Raw genomic sequence first — 20,597 nt, forward strand, 5'->3', positions numbered from 1 at the left:
ACATTTTTTTATTAGAAACAAGTGCATATTTTGGGGAAAACCCCAATTTTAGCGCCATATTTGGGGAGAAACACCCATCTTTGGACCCATTTTTGGAGGGTGCACACAGTTTTGGGTGCACTCATTTTTTTGGGGGGGGAAAAACAACTTTTGGGCCCACATTTTGTGGGTAAACACCATTTTTTGGACACATTTTTGGAATGAAACACCCATTTTCAGTCCCATTTTTCGTGGGGTAGTACCCATTCTGGAGGGAACAAGACCCATTGTTTTGGGAAAAAACCAATACTTCCAATACTTGAGGTCCATTTTTGGGGGAAAACACTCAGTTTCGCGGGGAACCCATTTTTATGGGGAAAAAGCATTTTTGGGGCCCATTTTTTGGGCAAAGTACACAATTTGGGGGTGTCCTGGTTTTGTCACAAACCAGACCGGGTCTCTTTCAGTGATTTTCTCTCAGCTAAGCTCTTCTCGGTCGCTGTACCTTTCTGGGCCAGCCTGCATATTTTTCCCAGGATGCCCGTGGCGCCGAACTGGAACTCGCCTCCAACCCTCGTCATCTTTTCGGTCCCCTAGCGGTGCCCGACAGCGACAGGGCAGGGGCTGTCTCAGGCCCTCCCCCTCTGCCCAACAGGGCAGGGCTCCATTGCCTTTGGGGGTGTCCCCTGGAGCCTCTCCGAGTGGCGCCAGCAGCTCCGCGCTCAGCACCAGCGGGTGCGGCCCCTCCTCAGGGGATGGGGGATGAGGGGGCGGGGCCACCGGCCGGCGGCGCGCGGGGCTGAGGCGGCGAGCTGCGATTGGCCGGCCGGGCCGCAGCGGCCGTTCCCGCCTGAGCCTTGGGGCGGAGCCAGAGCGGGAGTGCGGGGGGCGGCCGGGCCAGGAGCCGCCCGCAGAGCGCCCGGAGAGCGGGCTTCGGGGACTCTGCCCGGGAACGAGCGGCAGGAGGAGAGGAGACGGCCCCAGCGGTACCGGGTGAGCTTCTGGCTGGAGCCTGGGAGCTGTTCCTCCCAGCGAGGGCTGTCGGGCACTGAACGGGCTGCCCAGGGCAGGGCTGGAGCCGCCATCCGTGGAGGGGTTTCCACAGGAGCTCCTGAGGGCCGTGGGCAGTGCCGGGGGGTTGTGCTTGGACACCTTCAAGGTGTTTGACACCCAAAGGGATTCTGTGGCACACTCAATTTTCACATTGCCATGGAGCCCGGAGGTCCCAGCGGGGTTTGGATCAGCGTGTTCTGGAACATTCTCAGTGGTCGGGTCTGTGTGCAGAGTGTGGTGGGAACGAGAAGAGAGGAGATGGAGAGAACAGTGGGGAGGTGGAGGAGCAGGAGTGGAGGTGAATACCAGAGAGAGCGAGTGTGTGCGGATCAGCAGTGATCACCCCAAACCTGCCCCGCAAACACGGCACCCAAAATCCTGCACCCCAGATCCTGACCCCAAGCCCTGCACCAAAACCCTGCCCCTCAATCCTGCACCCCCAAATCCCCCACCCCGATCCTGTCTTCCCAAACCCTGCACCCCAAATCCTGCACCCCCAAATTCGGCCCCACCAAACTCTGCACCCCTAAACCCTACAACTGAAACCTTGCACCCCCTAATCCTGCCCTCCCTACCTTCCTGAACCCCGAAACCTGCACCCCAAACCCTGCATTCCCAAATCCTTCCGTCCTATACCCTACACCCCTAAACCTGCCCCCAAACCCTGCACCCCAAAGAATTCCCTCCCAAACCTTGCACCTCCAAACCTTGCACCTCAAAGGCATCCTGGGGACCCCCCCTTGTCCCCAGCATCCACTGTGACGTTCCAGGACCCCTCTTGTCCCCAGTGGACATTATGATATCCCAGGACCCCACTTTGTCCCCAGAGCCCATTGTGACACCATGGGGACCCTGCCTTGTCCTCAGGGCCCATTGTGACATCCTGGGAACCCCCTTTTTTCCCAGGGCCCATTGTGACAGGGTTGGGACCCCCCTTGTCCTCAGGGCCCATTGTGACATCCCAGGACCCCCCATTGTCCCCAGGGCCCATACTGACACCATGGGGACCCCCCTTGTTACTGAGGACCCATTGTGATACCATGGGGCCCCCACTTTTTCCCCAGGGCCCATTGTGACATCCTGGGACCCCCTTTGTCCCCAGGGCCCATTGTGACATCCCAGGACCTCCCATTGTCCCCAGGACCAATTGTGACATCCTGGGGACCCCCCTTTGTCCCCAGGGCCCATTGTGACATCCTGGGGACCCCCTTTATCCCCAGAGCTCATTGTGGCACCATGGGGACCCCCTTTGGTCCCAGGGCCCATTGTGAGGTCTCAGGATCCCCCGTTGTCCCCAAGGCCCATTGTGACATTCTGGGGACCCCAAATGTCCCCAGGGCCCATTCTGGCATTCTGGGGTCCCCCCTTTGTCCCCAGGGCCCATTGTGCCACCATGGGGACCCCCTTTGTCACTGGGGCGCATTGTGACATTCTGGGGATGCCCTTTATCCCCAGGGCCCATTGTGACACCGTCGGGACCCCCCTTGTCCCCAGTGCCTATTGTGACACTGTGGGGACCCCTCTTGTCCCCAGGGGCCATTATGACATCCTGGGGACCGCCTTTGTCCCCAGAACACATTGTGACATCCCAGGACCCCATTTGTCCCCAGGGCCCATTGTGACATCCTGGGGACCCCCTTGTCCCAGGGCCCATCGTGGCACCGAGGGGACCCCCCCTTTGTCCCCAGGGACCACTGTGACACTGTGGGGACCCCGTCTGTCCCCAGGGCCAATTGTGACATCCTGGGGACCCTATTCTCCCCACGGCCCGTCGTGGCACGATTGGGACCCCCTTTGTCCCTAGAGCCCATTGTGGCACAATGGGGACCCCCTTTGTCACTGGGGCCCATTGTGACATCCTGGGGATGCCCTTTATCCCCAGTGCCTATTGTGACACCGTGGGGACCCCTCTTGTCCCCAGGGGCCATTGTGACATCCTGGGGACCCCCTTTGTCCCCAGGACCCATTGTGACATCCTGGGGACCCCCTTGTCCCCAGGGCCCATCGTGGCACCGAGGGGACCCCCGCTTTGTCCCCAGGGACCTTTGTGACACCGTGGGGACCCCGTCTGTCCCCAGGGTCCATTGTGGCATCCTGGGCACCCTATTCTCCCCACGGCCCATCGTGGCATGATTGGGACCCCCTTTGTCCCCAGGGCCCATTGTGATGCCATGGGGACTCCATTTGTCCCTGTGGCGCATTGTGACATCCCAGGACTCCCCTTTGTCCCCAGGGTCCATTGTGACATCATGGGGACCACCCTTTGTCCCCAGGGCTCATTGTGACGTCCCAGGACCCCTCATTGTCCCCAGGGCCCATCGTGACATCTTGGGGACCCCCCTTGTCCCCAGGGCCCATTGTGACATCCTGGGGAACCCCTTTGTCCCCAGGGCCCATTGTGACATCCGGGGGACCCCCTTGTCTCCAGGGCCCATAGTGGCACTGTGGGGACGCGTATTGGCACTTGGGTCCATTGTGACACCATGGGGAACCCCCCTTTGTCCCCAGTGCCCATTGTGACATCCTGGGGATCCCTCTTGTCCCCAGGACCCATTGTGGCGTTCTGGGGACTCCCTTTGTCCCCAAGGCCCATTGTGGCACCATGGGGACCCCCTTTGTCACTGGGGCCCATTGTGACATTCCAGGACCCCAATTTGTCCCCAGGACCCATTATGACATCCTGGGGACCCCCTTGTCCCCAGGCCCCATCATGGCACCGAGAGGACCCCCCATTTGTCCCTAGGGACCGTTGTGACACCGTGAGAACCCCCTCTGTCCACAGGGCCCATTGTGACATCCTGGGGAACCCCTTTGTCCCCAGGACCCGTCGTGGCACCATTAGGACCCCCTTTGTCCCCAGGACCCATTGTGACATCCCAGGACCCCACTTTGTGCCCAGGGGCCATTGTGACATCCCTGGGACCCCATTTGTCCCCAGGGACCATTGCGGCACCATGGGGACCCTCTTTGTCCCCAGGGCCCAGGGCCCATTGTGACATCCTGGGGACCCCCCCTTGTCCCCAGGGCCCATTGTGACACCATGGGGATCCCCCATTTGTCCCCAGAGCACCTTGTGACATCCCAGGACCCCCCATTGTCTCCAGAGCCCATTGTTAACATCCTGGGTACCCCTCTTTGTCCCCAGGGCCCATTGTTATGTCCTAGGACCCCCCTTTGTCCCCAGGGCCCATTGTGACCCCATGGGGACCCAATTTGTCACTGGGGCCCATTTTGACATCCCAGGACCCCTCTTTGTCCCCAAGGCCCATTGTGACATCCTGGGCATGCCCTTTATCCCCAGGGCCCATTGTGACACCGTCGGGACCCCCTTTGTCCCCAGGGCCCATTGTGACATCCTGGGGACCCCTATTGGCCGAAGGACCCATTGTGGCACCATGGGGACCCCCTTTGTCACTGGGGCCCATTGTGACATACCAGGACCCCGCTTTGTCCCCAGGGCCCATTATGACATCCTAGGGACCATTCTTTTTCCTCAGGGCCCATTGTGACATCCCAGGACCCCCCATTGTCCCCAGTGCCCGTTGTGACACCACGGGGACCCCTCTTGTCCCCAGGGGCCATTGTGACATCCTGGGGACCCCCCATTGTCCCCAGTGTGTTGTGACACCATGGGGACCCCCTTTATCCCCAGTGCCCATTGTGACATCCCAGGATCCCCCGTTGTCCCCAGGGCCCATTGTGACATCCCAGGAGCCCCCGTTGTCCCCAGGGCCCATTGTGACATTCTGGGGACCCCTCTTTTTCCCCAGGGCCCATTGTGATATCCTGGGGAGCTCTCTTTGTCCCCAGGGCCTATTGTGACATCCTGGGGACCCCCCTTGTCTCCAGGGCCCATTGTGACGTCCCAGGACTCCCTATTGTTACCAGGGCCCATTGCGAAATCCTGGGGACCCCCTCTTTGTCCCCAGGGCCCATTGTGACGTCCCAGGACTCCCCCTTGTCCCCAGGACTCATTTTGATGTCCCAGGATCCCCATTGTCCCCAGAGCCCATTGTGATGTCCTGGGAATCCCCTTTGACCCCAGGGCCCTTTGTGACACCATGGGGACCCCCCCTTGTCCCCAGGGCCCATCGTGGCACCGTGGGGACCCCACTTGTCACTGGGGACCCATTGTGACACTATGGGGACCCCCCCTTGTGCCCAGGGCCCATTGTAACATCCTGGGGACCCCCTTTTCCCCAGGTCCCATTGTGACACCGTGGGTACCTCCCTTGTCTGCAGGGCTCATTGTGACATCCCAGGACCCCCCTTTTCTCCCAAGGCCCATTGTGACATCCTGGGGACACCCCCTTGTCTCCAGGGTCCCTTGTGACATCAAAGGATCCCCCATTGTCTCCAGGGCCCATTGTGACACCGTGGGGACCCCCTTTGTCCCCAGGTCCCATTGTGACATCCCAGGACCCCACTTAGTCCCCAGGGCCAATTGTGACACCATGGGGACCCCCCTTCTCACTGGGGACCCATTGTGACACCATGGGGACGTCCCCTTGTCCTCAGAGCCCATCCTGACATCCCAAAACCCCCCATTGTCTCCAGGGCCCATTGTGACATCCTGGGGACCTCCCTTTCTCTCCAGGGCTCATTGTGACATTCCAGGAATGCCCATTCTCCCCAGAGCCCATTGTGAGGTCCTGGGAATCCCCTTTGTCCCCAGGCCCCATTGTGACATCGTGGGGACCCCCTTTGTCCACAGGGTCCATTGTGACAGGGTGGGACACCCCTTGTCCCCAGGGCCAATTGTGACATCCTGGGGACCCCTTTGTCCCCAGGGCCCATTGTGACATCCCAGTACCCCCGATTGTCCCCAGGGCCCATTGTGACATCCTGGGGACCCCCTTTGTCCCCAGGGCCCATATTGACACCATGGGGACCCCCTTTGTTCCCAGGGGCCATTGTGACATCCTTGGGACCCCGTTTGTCCCCATGGCCCATTGTGACGTCCCAGGACGCCCCGTTGTCCCCAGGGCCCATTGTGACTTCCTGGGGACCCCCCTTTGTCCCCAGGGGCCATTGTGACATCCCAGGACCCCCCATTGTCCCCAACGCCCATTGTGACAGGGTGGGACACCCCTTGTCCCCAAGTCCTGTTGTGACATCCTGGGGACCCCTTTGTCACCAGAGTCCATTGTGATATCCTGGGGAGCCCCCTTTGTTCCCAGGGCCCATTGTGACAACCCAGGACCCCCCATTGTCCCCAGGGCCCATTGTGAACATCCTGGGGACCCCTCTTTTTATCCCCAGCGCCCATTGTGATTTCCTGGGGAGCTCTCTTTGTCCCCAGGGCCCATTGTGACACCGTGGAGACCCTGCTTGTCCTCAGGGCCCATTGTGACATTCAGGGGACCCCTTTTTGTCTCCAGGGCCTATTGTGACATCCAGGGGACCCCCCCTTGTCTCCAGGGCCCATTGTGACGTCCCAGGACTCCCTATTGTTCCCAGGGCCCATTGTGAAATTTTGGGGACCCCCTCTTTGTCTCCAGGGCCCATTGTGACATCCCAGGACCCCCCTTTGTCCCCACGGTCCATTGCAACATCCCAGGACCCCCCCTTGTCCCCAGGGCTCATTGTGGTGTCCCAGGATCCCCATTGTCCCCAGAGCCCATTGTAATGTCCTGGGAACCCCCTTTGACCCCAGGGCCCTTTGTGACACCATGGGGACCCCCCCTTGTCCCCAGGGCCCATCGTGGCACCGTGGGGACCACACTTGTCACTGGGGACCCATTGTGACACTATGGGGACCCCCCGTTGTGCCCAGGGCCCATTGTAACATCCTGGGGACCCCCTTTTCCCCAGGTCCCATTGTGACACCGTGGGTACCACCCTTGTCTGCAGGGCTCATTGTGAACATCCCAGGACCCCCCATTGTCCTAAGGGCCCATTGTGACATTCAGGGGACCCCTCTTTGTCCCCAGTGCCCATTGTGACATCCCAGGACCCCACATTGTCCCAAGGGTCCATTTTGACATCATGAGGACGCCCTTTGTCCCCAGGGCCCATTGTGACATCTTGGGGACCTCCTTTGTCCCCAGGACCCATTGTGACATCCTGGGGACCCGCTTTGTCATTGGGGACCATTGTGACATCCCAGGACCCCACTTTGTCCCCAAGACCCATTGGGACATTGAGGGGACCCCTCTTTGTCCCCAGGGCCGATTGCGACATCCCAGGATCCCCTCTTGTCCCCAGGGCCCATTGTGACATCCTGGGGACCCCCTTTGTCCGCAGAGCCCATTGTGAAATTCTGGGGAGCCCCCTTGGTCCCCAGGGCCCATTGTGACATCCTGAGGACGCCCTTTGTCCCCAGGGTCCATTGTGATGTCCAAGGACTCCCCGTTGTCCCCAGGGCCCATTGTGACATCTTGGGGATCCCCCTTGTCCCCAGAGCCAATTGTGACATTCAGGAGACCCCCCTTTGTCCCCAGGGCCCCTTGTGACATCCTGGGGACCCCGTTTGTCCCCAGGGCCCATTGTGGCACTATGTGGATCCCCGTTGTCTCCAAGGCCCATTGTGACATCCCAGGACCCCCCATTGTCCCCAGGGTCCATTGTGAACATCCTGGGGACCCCCCTTGTCCACAGAGCCCATTGTGACACCATGGGGACCCCCTTTGTTCCCAGGGTCCATTGTGATATCCTGGGGACCCCGTTTGTCCCCAGAGCCCATTGTGGCACTATGGGGACCCCCTTTGTCCCCAGGGTCCATTGTGACACCGTGGGGACCCCGCTTGTCCCCAGGGCCCGTTGTGAATTTCAGGGGACCCCCCCTTGTCTCCAGGGCCCAGTGTGACATCCCAGGACCCCCCTTTGTCCCCAGGGGCCATTGTGACATCCTTGGGACCCCGTTTGTCCCCATGGCCCACTGTGACGTCCCAGGACCCCCCGTTGTCCCCAGGGCCTATTTTGACATCCTGGGGACTCCCTTTGTCACTGGGGCCCTTTGTGACAACCCAGGACCCCACTTTGTCCCCAGAGCCCATTGTGACATTCAGGGGACCCCCCTTTGTCCCCAGGGCCCATTGTGACATCCTGGGGACCCCTTTGTCACCGGAGCCCATTGTGATATCCTGGAGAGCCCCCTTTGTCCCCAGGGTCCCTTGTGACATCCCAGGACCCCCCATTGTCCCCAGGGCCACTATTGACACCGTGTGTACCCCCTTTGTCCCCAGGGTCTGTTGTGACGTCCGAGGACCCCCCCTTGTCCCCAGGGCCCATTGTGACATCCTGGGGACCGCTTTTGTCCCTGTCGAGGGTTAAGATTGCGGGGTGACAATCAAACCCTGGCAGATGTGTTGTCAACCTCCTCTCCCCCCCACTTCCCCCTTTTGCCCCTCCCTCTCCCCCCTTCCCACTCCGGGCAGGCGATTGGGAGGGAAAGAAGGACAGAGAGAAGGGAGTTGGAAAAGTTAAAGATGTTTTACTGATGCTACTGATAAAATAGAGAAAATAATACAAAATATACAAAACCCATCTTGTAAGTCTCAGCAACTGCAGAGCCAGCACCCAAAGTCCTGGATTAGGCTCTGTAGCCAACCGGAGCTGGATTCAGTCTCTCACTGGCCTCAGTTCGCATGGACGACCAGCAAGGTCCTCTCCTGATGTCGGCCATGAGGGAAAAAAGGGAAAAGGGGCAAGATCCTCGTGATCTCCCACTTTTATATGAAGTATTCACGTGAACGGAATGTTATTCACCGTTGGTCAGTCTCTCAGTCATCAGTTTCTCGTTGCCCCTCTCGCGAGATGTCCATCCGTGCTTATCAATAAGTTTGCATTCCCTTGCTGGGTTTAACCAAAACATGTGTTGGGTTCTCCAGGAAAATGCAGCTGACATGAAGGCTTTGGCTGACAGGCAAATTCACTAAAAGAGAAACTTGTTTTTAACAAAACCAGGACACTGTCTCAACCCCATAACCTGGCTGTGTTCAGCTAAGCCTGTTCTCTGCAGGGTGGGGTAATGCTGAGATAAATAATAGTGAAATAAATATGCCACTATTTGTTGCCTACTTTGAAGGAAAATAAGTCTGTCCATCCATACCAGAACTGTCGCAAAACAGATGTTGGTCTGCAGTAATACTGACAAGCTTTGGACCTTTAATCTTGGAAAGGAGGTGAGGGTCAAGGGAAGGTAAAGGAAGATGTAGAGAGGTATTAGGTTTTCTTTCCTGATCGCAAAACCTACTTTTTCCATTCTGAAAATCTCAGTATTGTGTATGTAGAACTGTAAGATCTACCTGAGGATGAAATCTCGGGCTGGGAGGTAAGCGCTGTGTGCTTACCAGTACTTACAGGGCATGGTTCTCACTTTTTTGGGGAGAAAAAACATTAAAAAACAGAACAAAACACACCACTAAATTAAAAAAGTAAGCCACTGGGTGCAATAAACTGGGTCTGCCTTTCACTCCAATACCGGGTGTCTGGTGGGAGCCTTGTGCTCGTTCTTCTGCCAGCTTGGTACGGAGATGGAGAGCTTTGCAGATGTTCCTATTTTGGGGGACCCTTGGTAACGTGGTATGGGTCCATCTTCAATGTGCCCATTGAAAAATCAGTGGTGCTGGGCACCTAAATTTGAGCTGATTCTGCTCTTTGAAAAACCTGTCCATTTTGCATGAGCAGAGCCAAGAATATTTCTAAACACCAGTGTTCCTTCCCAGTGGCTTACTCACTTTCATTGATCTTGAACAGCTGCATTAGCTGGTGTCTCAATTAGCATTGGTGGGAACAAACTATCCCCTCAGAAATTACAGCGCTGCTGTAGTTAATTCTTTGTTTGAGCAAATTGATTTCAGAGGCTCCTCACAGCCCTGATCCTGTGCGTATGAGATTTCCTGGGCTTTCCTTATGGGAATTGTTTCCTGGAAGCCAAGTCTGCTTGGAAATATTGACAAGGCCAGATGCAGATGGTTTTTTGTTGTTTTGGGGTTTTTTTTATTGCTTCTAAAGCTTTGTCTGCAACAGGGTGACCGTGGGGAGAACTAAAGTAAGATTAAGAGAGAACTTGGGGTTGGAGCAGTCAGAACCTCTGCTGCACTGTAAGACAATTCCCCTCACACAGATGCCAAAGAAGCTGTTACATGGGGATTTTTAACTATGGGCATGAGAGAACCATAAGCAGCCTCAGCCTGATGGATTTTCTGGGGAGATGTTGTTTCCCTTGTTGTGTCATAAAATCACAGAACAGTTTGGGTTGAAGGGACCTCCCCAGCTCCCCCAGTGCCACCCCTGCCATGACAGGGACATCTTCAGCAGCTCAGGGTGCTCAGAGCCCCGTCCAGCCTGGCCTGGGATGTCTCCAGGGATGGTTCAGCCACCACCTCTCTGGCCAGGCTCTCACTACCCTTGATGTAAAAAAAAATTTCTTCCCCATGTCTGGTTTGAGGTTGTGTGGAAAGAGCCAAGATCCTGGTGTGTTTCAACGTATGTATGCAATAATGTACATCTGTGAGTCATTCCCTTGGCCTTGGAAGATCATTGAAGGCTTTAAAATCGCTGCTGCTGCCAGCAAAATGCATTATCCACAAGCTGCTGAAGGGCATAGGGAAAAAGTCAGAGAAGAGACCTATTTGTTGCATTCCTGGGCTGTGAGGTCCTGTTTTTGTCCAGCTGCCCAGCCGGGAGTGTTGCTGCTCTTGTCACTGGTTCCACACTCCCACACAACTCCTGCCACTGCTCGGGGTTCAGGCCATCTCTGCACAGGAGCTGACGTCTGGGGGACCAAGGTAAAGTGGTTAAAAAATAAGGTACTTCCAAAAGTCTGTCCTGAATTATGGAAACCCTAGAACAAATGCCAAGTCCCCATGAAGCCAAAAAGTCTTACGCGTACATTCAGATTTTTAGCAAGTTGATTAAATGCTTAAACAATATTTGAACTCGGGCCTGAAGGATCAGGCTTTATTAATTATGTGAGTATAATTGTGGTAAAATAAGTGGTGGCAAGGAAGGTTTAAATCTGCTCACAGGCGCTGAACTGCGTTGTTGTGAGATAGCTCGGTGACATCTCGTGATGCGTTATAGAATCATATAGGTTGGAAACGAGCTTTAATATAATTGAATCCAACTGTTAACCCAACACTGCTGAGTCCACCACTGAACCACGTCCCTAAGCACCACACCTACGTGTGTTCTAAACCCCTCCAGGGATGGTGACTCCACCACTGCCCTGGGCAGCCGTTCCAATGCTCAACAGCCCCTTTAGTGAAGAAACTTTTCCTTTCAGGCAGTTCAGAGATCAGAAGGTCTCCCCTCAGCTCCTGTTCTCCAGCTGAACCCCCAGGTCCTCAGCTGCTCCATCACACTTGTGCTCCAGCCCCTCACCAGCTTTGTTATCCCCTGATCTGTTGGTATCTGCAGGATTTGAGGTGTCAAGTCCCAGATTAATGCATGCAAGGTAGGACAGGCACACACAGAAATATCTGCAAAGCAACAGAGTGTTTCTAATTAAAAGAAAATTGTTAATTAGTTGAGCCTCCTTGGTCAGTGCTGGGTGAACAAGAGCCTCATACCTGCCTGTTGCTGCAGGAATGCTTGAAAAAATATAATGAACCCTGCTTGGTTTGCAGAATTTTGGGAAAGGTGCTGAGCTGGAGAACATAAGTCATGAACAGTAGCAATGCCACTTGTTATTGTGTGGTAAAGAAGGACGTTTTCACAGCTGGAATAAAACACCAGAATTTGGGAAATCTGGGTATACTGCCCAGCCGGGTGCTGAACAGCTCTTCACTTGTGCATCAAGCCACGGGGTGAGTAGTGTGTTCTGTTTCTTGGCAGGAAGGTGATGGAGCCAGACCTACAAAAGCTTTGTCTTAAGCCATTGTGATAGTACAGCTGCTTTTTTGGTCGCTCTCCGCTGCCTTGGCAGACTCCCTCTCGCTGGATTTTAAAAGTGTTTTGCCTCTGTCGTGTTTTGAATTTTTTTTCCCTTTAGGATCCATACCTTCTCTTCTAGGCTCTCCCAGCCGCAGTGTTTCCTAGTCAAGCGAATTCATCACTGATTCACAGTGGAAACTGCCAGTTTGGTGGGTTTTATGTTTTGAGTTAGTTTTCTAAGTCTGGCAGCATCCAAACACAAAGACAGGGAGAAATGACTCGTCTGTTACTTAATTTAATGCTTGTTTTGGGAAATCTAAATCCAAATGTGTATGGGACTCATATTAGGACTCCAGTGCTGGATTTTATTTTTCTTTTTGTCATTGTTGGCAGGGCCGAATTCACCTCCAGAATAAGCGCAGTCATCGGTCTGTGTGACACTAAGCTCGGTTCTCTGCTTGGACCAGACGGCTTTTGGAGCTGCCCAAAGTGACTGAAAGCTGCAGTGGGCTTTTGCTGCAGTATCTAAATGATTCTGAGGGCTCTAGCGACCCTTACAAAGCCAAAAGTACCTTGCCATCTTCTTTAGTCTCTCACAAACATGCTGAGTTCTGCTTTAGAGGGCTGAGCTCTCCGGAAACATCGGGTGGGACCAGCTTTGGCTGTAGCCCTCATAGCAAGAGTGGGGGACACAGCTCTGACTCAAAGACCAAGCCATTTGGTGACAGTGACAGAACCTTTTTGTCTCCTAGACTTCTCTGGAGATCCCAGACTGGCCAGATTCCCCATGAGGGTTTATGCTTGTGTGAGGAAACTTCTTAGAAATAACTGTAGAATTCAGCCTTTTTTAGTAGGCTGGAAGGTGGCAGGTCAATTGACCTTGCCAAACTTTAACCAACAGTAAGAGAGCAGGGCCCGAGCTGCCATAGCCTGTGAGTCTGTATTATTTCTAATAAAAGAGGAAAGATGGGGCTCTGCAGGTGATCTCCTTCCCATTCTGTCTTGCTCCTTCAAACATGTGAGGGCACGGAGGGGTTCAAGGTCCAACCTGAGTATTTGGGTATCTCTGGCATGCAGAGATATGCTTCCTCCATCGCTGTTTCTTTTGAGACATAGAGTCTCTCTGAATGCTTTATTGCTGCTCTGCTTTGTGGAGGATGGCCAAGGGGAGCTACTGGTGCTTTTGTCACCAGTTTCTGTGCTATGGTTGTTAGGAGTGATCTGCTAACAGGCTTTCCATTGACTTTGGGCTTTGCTTTGGACGAGGCTCCGCAGATTTAGGGCACGTGGCCAACTTATGGCTCTTGTTTCAGTGGAACTCAATCTTGGACTACATCCCATAGCAAGCCTGGTGGGTAAACTGGATCTCTGGCTGCAAGCTGAGAAAAAGCGAGAGGGATGGCTAAACTGGATATCTGTGGCTTCTCCTGGGACTTGGTTACGTGCCCAGCTCAGTCCTGCAGCAACCCTGGAAAGCCAAGGGTGTCCTCCTCCTGGGAGCCGTTCTCAATGCAGCCCCAGCCGTCAGCAGCACCCTGACCATCGTCATCCATGGTACGTGCTTGGCAGGGCGATGGGAAGGGGCCGCTTGGACCGGAGGGGCTGAATTTGGCTCTCGTAGCAATCAAGGATTTGGGAGCAGATGACTCAAACAGTGCTGATCCATTCTCTGTGTACATTTTTTTGCTGTGTTATGTTACACGGGGATGGGGGCAGAACCCATTGCCCTCCTCAAGCCTTTACAGTCTTTGAAACATCATCAGGATGGGAAAGGATCCTCTAAGGAACTTTAATTTTCCATAGAATCATAGAAACTGCCTCCAGTTCTGGCTCTGCTTTGCAGGACGCACTTCTTGAATGTGAAGTGCTTACATCTCTTCAAAGCCCTTTCTCCCTGCCTGTTTGCCAAAGGGAAGAATTGATAAATGTTAAATTCAGTAGCAAAATCACCGCAGGCCCCTGGCCATAGAGTTTCCCACAATTTGTGTTACGAGGTGACCCAGATTCTGACGAACCAGAGGCACACAGGGTTGGTTTTGTCCTGTAGTGCTTTTCCTATACAGATGGTGAAGGTGATTTTTTTTCCTCTGCCCTAGTGCCTGAGGTAAATAAACTGTAAATAGCTTGGGAGAGCAGGCTGGGATGTGGAGGAGTAAAAAAGGGTGATTTTTATTCTCAAGGGTGTGGAGGAAAACAGGAGGAGAACCATCGAAGCCTAAATTAACTCCCTCTTGCAAACACAGTTTGATCAGACATTATCAGGCTAAATATATGAGCAGTCTGTAAAAGGAGCAGTTTTCCTCCGGTGCTACTGCTCACATGTTACTTAATTAAAACAGTAGGAGCTTAATGTTGCGCTTACTTTTCCGCTATTAGCGGTACTTGTGTTTTTTTGGGAGGGGGCTACTTTACTGCACATGGCCAATGAGGGTTTGTGTCCATGGTAAGACTTCTGCTTAAAGCCAAAGTAAATATTGAGGTGGTTATAGTTATACCGACATAAGCCCCTATATGAACATTCTTGCTCAAGCTTTTCTAAAATTTAACTTCTATTTATTGGAAATAGGTTTAAATCTGAATGGAAAAAGTTGCCGTGTTACTGGAATAGGTGTGTCCATCTGTAGAGCTGTTCCAGTTGAATTTATTAAGCTTTATCTTCAGAAAAGAGTGGCGGGAATTTAATATATATTTCGTTGTTGTTTTTTCCTTGTCACTCCCCCAACCTTAACTGGTTGTGTCGCACAGGCTGTAGGTTGTAAATCTTGCAGGAGACCTTTTTTCTTTAAATTTTAGCCTTTGTTAATCAGCTCTTGAACATGAAGTTGCCTCCCTTTTAGTGCAAAGGTTGTGGATCTAACTGGTCTCTTTTGAGGGAATCCTGCTGTTGAAGCCGTCTCCCCCAATAACTGGTTGCAGGCGGAGTGTGTTGGCTTTGGCTTGAGAGGTGCCTGCAGGGAATCTCCTGAACTTCATCAGGTCCTGCACGTGGGGTGGAAGAACCCTTCACAGGGATGTAGGCTGGGGACTAACTAATCCACTCCAAAAATGTGATTTACCTCACCTATCAGGAGCATTTCCCAAGGGGAGTCAGCACGGGATGCTGCCAGCAGTGTCCTCCATGTGGTGCTTTCTTACCCTTGGTTTATCACACCTACGGTCTCATCCCATGGCCTCGTCTCACTGTACCAGCCCTGTCACAAGTGTTGACTACTCCATCCCTGCATCTCAACCCTTCCTGACCGTCCTCACCCAGGGAAAGGACGCTCAGTTTGCCAGAAACAAGGAGATGTGCACCATGGACAACAGACCACCAGTGACGGTGGTGACATCTGCAGCAGAAATGCCCTTATGAGTCTCCAAAACGGATTTAGAATCCAAGTGGTCCATCCGAGTTAGAACAATGAAGTTTTAACTGTCTGCTCAGCTTCTTGACATCCTACAAACTATTACAGAAGTGTGTACGATGGGGCCTGTCCTGATGTTCCTCTTATGGCTTGAGGAGCTCTCACTGCCAGTGGGAAGTCCTGCTCATATTTTTATTTGCCTGTTTTTTCTTGTGCGGGGGTTGTTATTTAAAAAAAGGGAGGAAAAAAAGAAGTGTCTGTTTTTCCATACAGTGGTAACGCAAATACCATAGCTGCTATTTTTTTTCCGGGGGGATAGGTGGACTGGTTCAGATATTAAAATAGGAGTAAGCGCAAATTTTGTTTGATCTTAAATGTTAATTGTTGAGAGACTAATAGTGATAATTACTTTTCAGAATAGCTTGAGTCATTTGTTGGGTTTTTTTTTAAATTGTGTTGTTTTTGAGGCTCCAAGCTGGAAAAACAAAGGTTTGCCAATGTGCTGGTCGTAGGGCATGTTTCGTCCAGGGTGTGACAGATTTTACTGCCTTTGAGAACTCTTGGGCTTAGAAATGCTGCTGGGTGGGTGGTCCCGGAGACTTGAGTTAGGTATTTGCGCCAGTTTTGTCTCATCAATGTCCTTGTTAAAGGTCTACTGGGCTGTGAATTTACCTTTTAAATAACACCACCATTACAGCTTGGGCAGTAGAATGCCATTTTTCTTCTGGCAGTTTCCTTGTGGGTAGATGTAGAGATTCCTGTGTCTCACGTCTGTCTGGGGGTTGTCAGGTGTTGGGGTCTTCTGGGGTGGATTGTGTGCAGAGCATGCTGCCCTACCAGGAGCAGGATGGAGAACCCCGGGTGTATGGGATCTGGTTGTCCCCACTGATCTTACACAAGGATAGAAGGTCTGGGATGGGGCCTGATGAGAGAAACGGGCATGTACACCAGACTCTAGGATTTGTAGGCTTACTTTAAGGGTTTGCAAGATCTTTAAGACTGGCCTGGGCCTGACAAAGAGGTGGTAAAACACCAGCCAGAGAGGTGGTGGATGAACCATCCCTGGAGACATCCCAGGCCAGGCTGGACGGGGCTCTGAGCAACCTGAGCTGGTGAAGATGTCCCTGCTCATGGCAGGGGGGGCACTGGGGGAGCTTTGAAGGTCCCTTCAACCCAAACTGTGATTCTGTGGTGTAAGATGGACTCTGACGTTCTTCAGGAAGGCCACCATCATCTTTGCTTGGTTTGCATGACACGCACTTGCAGTGTGGTCCTGCTGTGTGGCAGGAGCTTCCTGGTGCCACTGCAGCTCCAGCAATGACAATGAACAACAAAACCGTTTTCACGGTTCTTTGGTATTTTAGGAATTTTGGAGCTGTTGACTGTGCAGCCGGCGTGTGGGAGGAAAGCTGAACAAGAGCAGTGAAATGCGCAAGGGCAGCAGGAAGCCCAAGCAAGTGTATTAGAACAGGGACTGGGGTGGAATCTGCGATCTGTGAAATACATGGAGCAAGTTGGACACCAGTCTGTTCTACCAAGTCAGCACTGACTGGTTTAGTTCAGTTAAACATCCTCGCGAAGCTGGATTTGCAGTGCAGTCCAACCCAGGGTCTCGGTCAAAAGCAAACCCCGAAGTTATGACGAAACCCAGCCTTGCTCTGGCGTAGGAGAGCAGCTAATAGCAAAGAAACCAACCCTCATTCACTTGCTGAACTTTCCTTATTTATTGCTTTGCTAGACAGGAATAAATACTCAACAAATAAGCTTCCTGTCCTTAAATTATTGCATTCTTCTGCGTTCTTGATTCCTTTTATTTTTAAATTAAACCAGGCTAAACCCCACGGGATTGATGTCCTCTCATTGCATGAGCTGGAAAGGGTTCATGGTCTGATTCTCGTCTGGAGGATCACACGATGACTTGGGGTGGAGGTATTTTCCTGAAATAGTTTGGAGCAGCTCTAGGGTTTGGGATGTGCTCCCTTTCTCCCTTCAGTGTCTCCCCCCCCTCCTTTCTTCCCTCCCAGCTACAGGGATCTCTGACTTCAAGTAGGATGGAGGATGCTGTGGGAGATGCCTTTGGGTCTCTGGAGCTGGAGGACAAGAGAGGCGATTAAGAGCAGCTGACAGGGGCTTAGCACAGCCTTCCAGCCCCCTCCCCTTGGGGATGTGTTCCATACCCTCTTTGCTGTCTCTCCACGAGACCTTTTGGGAGTATTTCTACTTCCAGAGGAATTTAAAGGTGTAAATTCTCAGTGGAGCTGTGGCTGCACAGGTTGTGTCCTGCCATGGGGCTGTGCTGCCGTTTGCCTAGGGAAAAATGAGCAGCCCTTTGGCTGGAGGGAATTTTCGGTGGGATCCACCATGGCCAGGTGTCGGATCCGCAAAGTCGTGGTCCCGGGGAAGCGCAGGCTGGGAATGAGGAGCCGGGCTGTGCCGATGAGCTCCTGGCTTCTTTGGGAGCGTTTCCATGTGATTCCCATCAGGAACATGGATCTGTGCATCCTGTTCCAGTTTGTGCAGCTGCACAGCTCAGCCCCAAGGAGGAAAAAAAACCAACATTCTTCAGATGCTGCTTTTGGGGAGGGTGGGGGAAGGAGCAGGCGGGTTCCTTCCACCCCGTTGTTTGAGACTGAGCGCTGTTGCAGCGTTTTAAGAGAGCCCAGCATCTGCACAAAGCTCCTCTGTGTGTTTTTACAAACTTAGAACCTCCATGTGAGGAAACAGCAGCCGTCTCTGAGCCCCAGCCTTTTCAGCTTAAACACAGAGTATGGGGACAATACAGCAAGCAGAACAAAATCCCCGTGCCTCTAGAGGTAGGATCTTCACAGCTATAATAACTTACCTGCGGCCATTCATGTTGTGGTGGCCTGTCGTGTCTTTCCCAGTGGGTGAACTGGACATTTAAACGGACATGGCTGGAATCATAGAACCGTTTTGGTTGGAGAAGACGTTTAAGATCATCAAGTCCAACCGTTGACCTCACACTGCCAAGTCCACCTCTAATCCACGTCCCTGAGAGCCTCATCTATGCGTCTTTTAAACCTTCCCAGGGATGGTGACAGTTGGCAAGGAGAATTCACCGTGTGGTCATTAAGAACAGAATTCAGTCCTGTACCTGCTTGGTGCTAAAGCTGCTGTGGTCTCGATGAGGCAGGAGGAGATGAGCAGAGGGGAGAGATGTGCAAGGATGCCCGCGTTCTGGCTTTGTGGGGAATCTGGGCTTTGCTCTGTGCTTAAACAAGGACTTGCACCTCTGTGGAGCTGCCCCGAGTTCTTCCAGGAACCGGATGTGCCTGTAATAAATAGCTCGTGCCTCTGTTTGACTCAATTGCTGGCTGGGAAAAAGCGAAGGACCTAAACCGTGTGTTAATGGGGCTCTTTGTGCTCTCGTTTTTCCAGGGTGGCCACTGCCCGCAATGTTGACAGCACCACAGCAATGCTTAGAGAGTGGCTGAAGAACGTGCAGAACCTCTACCACGGTGTGGAGTGGAGACCGATGGAAGAGCCCCAGTGAGCACTGCAGTGAGGGGCTGACTGGTTGGTCTGTATCTCCGGTTTTCTAGATTTTCTGTTCTCAAATAAGGAGGTGTACTTAAAATGTAGATTTTGTGGGGGGAGGCGGGTCTGTCCCATTTAAACTGTGTCCTTATGGAGCCCATAAAAAGGTCTCTGACTTCAGTGAAGCAACTCATGCAGAAATTCAGCAAATATTTTCCGTTCAGTTATTTAACGTCTGCAGCTGCTCTCTGTGCCTGGAAAACAAATCACATCAAAAACTACAGGGAATAAAAACTGTCATTCTTTATTTTCAAGGAAGCAGAGAAATCGTAGCCCATTCCCATTAGTGTCTATGAAAGTTCTGTTCGAGACATTGAATTCTCAGTAAGTTCTGAGCCAGAGAACTAGATTTAATTCAGCATATTATGCCTTTGCATGACTTGCAGGATCATTGCTTTGAAATACGATAGTAGGTTTAAAGAGCATCCTCCTATAAGGAATGAAAAGCAACACCTATTTATATGCAGAATTTCAAAGAGGAAGAACTCTGTGTGTTTGGTTTGTATCCTGACTTGTTATTCCACATAGGGCTCTGTCCCGGTGTTTCCTTCCGTCTTTGTAACAAAGCGTTTGCTTTTGGACCTGATCCTGAGAACAGAGACACGTGGGTAACTTCACTCACGTGCTTGGGCCCCTGGCGCTGGGCGCTGGGTGTCTGTAGATTTCAGAGCTGTTAGCAGGATGTGTTAACAGTTGCTAGTGATGCCCAGACCCCAAGGGAATCCAGATTGCCTTCATCTTCTCATCCTCCGTTCTGTTGATTCTACTGGGCTCAAGGAAGCTGTGTTTATAGTTTAAACTTGAATTGTAGCAGAGGAGAGATGACTTTCTACCAGAGGGTCAGGTGAGGTAAATCAGCTTCAGCCCATTTTGGTGGTGTAACCTCTGCTTCCATCAGGGCCTGTTGCTGCTGAAGAAACTCCTGGGTGTGTTTGATGGTGCTGTTTTGCTTTCAGTCACTTGGTCAGCCCAAAACGCTGCAGCGCTGCTTGTTTTCCCGTGCCCTGTGTACACACACCAGCACGAAACTTGGAATCTTTCTCTCTCAAAACCGCTCCTGGGTTGCCTGAGGTGACTCTAACACTGTTTTTATTTTGGAAAGAAGATAGTAAGGGAACTTTTTATTTTTCTAACCAGCGCAATAGGTTTCTAGACATGGGTTGCAGTCACTTTTTTGGTTTTTTTTGCTACGTCTTACCCAGAAGAATTTGGGCCAAAACATTGGCCAAGCTCCCGATTCACTCACGGGACGAAACTCCGGCAGGCAGCCCTGCGTGCTGCACGAGAGAAGGGGTCAGACCACATCCTGGTAAGTACAGGGTTTGATTTATTAACTGTCCTCAGGCAAAAGCTTTTCAGATGGTCACTCTGATCACTCCGGGGCTGCCTAAAAGTTTCCTGTCCATCTAAAGACAAAGCTCTCTGCAGTGAGATGCCGTGTATCGTTTCTTGGTCTGATGAGCAAGAGAGTTTGCAGCTGGAGAGAGAAGTCCATGGGTAAACCCAAGGTTTGTTGCCCAGCGGTCAGGACTGAACGTAGTCCTGGTGGTGGGTAGGTACCTGCAAGGGGCCCTCAGATGGAAACCCCACCTGTTAGTGATGGAATGTAAGGGGAATAGTTCTACGGAACAGTTGTGAACAGATGTGTGGCTTTGGTGACTGCAGCAGCCACTTTTTAAGAGTGATCCTCTTCGCAGAATAAACGCACCCTGAATTTTCAGCAGTGATGTTTTCCCCCGCAGCTCCGTTGCCCCAGTGTTGGAGGAACATTCCGTGGAGTGCGAGGGAAACTCCGCATCTCTTCCCATCTCATAATGTACCTTTAACAGAGATGTGTCCTAC

The 20,597-nt window shown here is 52.6% G+C and overlaps 1 protein-coding gene across 1 annotated transcript in view; it reads left to right on the plus strand.

Annotated features, from left to right (window-relative positions):
* Positions 1-852: 852 nt before the first annotated feature.
* The window catches only part of LOC139825770 (procollagen galactosyltransferase 2-like), a 34,942-nt gene continuing 15,197 nt past the window's right edge, over positions 853-20,597 (plus strand). The window contains 3 exon segments of the mRNA XM_071799937.1: positions 853-972; positions 18,597-18,707; positions 19,958-20,064. Coding sequence (XP_071656038.1) covers positions 18,634-18,707; positions 19,958-20,064 — 181 coding nt within the window. The 5' untranslated portion in view covers positions 853-972; positions 18,597-18,633.

The sequence above is a fragment of the Patagioenas fasciata genome, chromosome 28 (genome assembly GCF_037038585.1).
Source record: "Patagioenas fasciata isolate bPatFas1 chromosome 28, bPatFas1.hap1, whole genome shotgun sequence".
Classification (NCBI taxonomy): Eukaryota; Metazoa; Chordata; class Aves; order Columbiformes; family Columbidae; genus Patagioenas; species Patagioenas fasciata.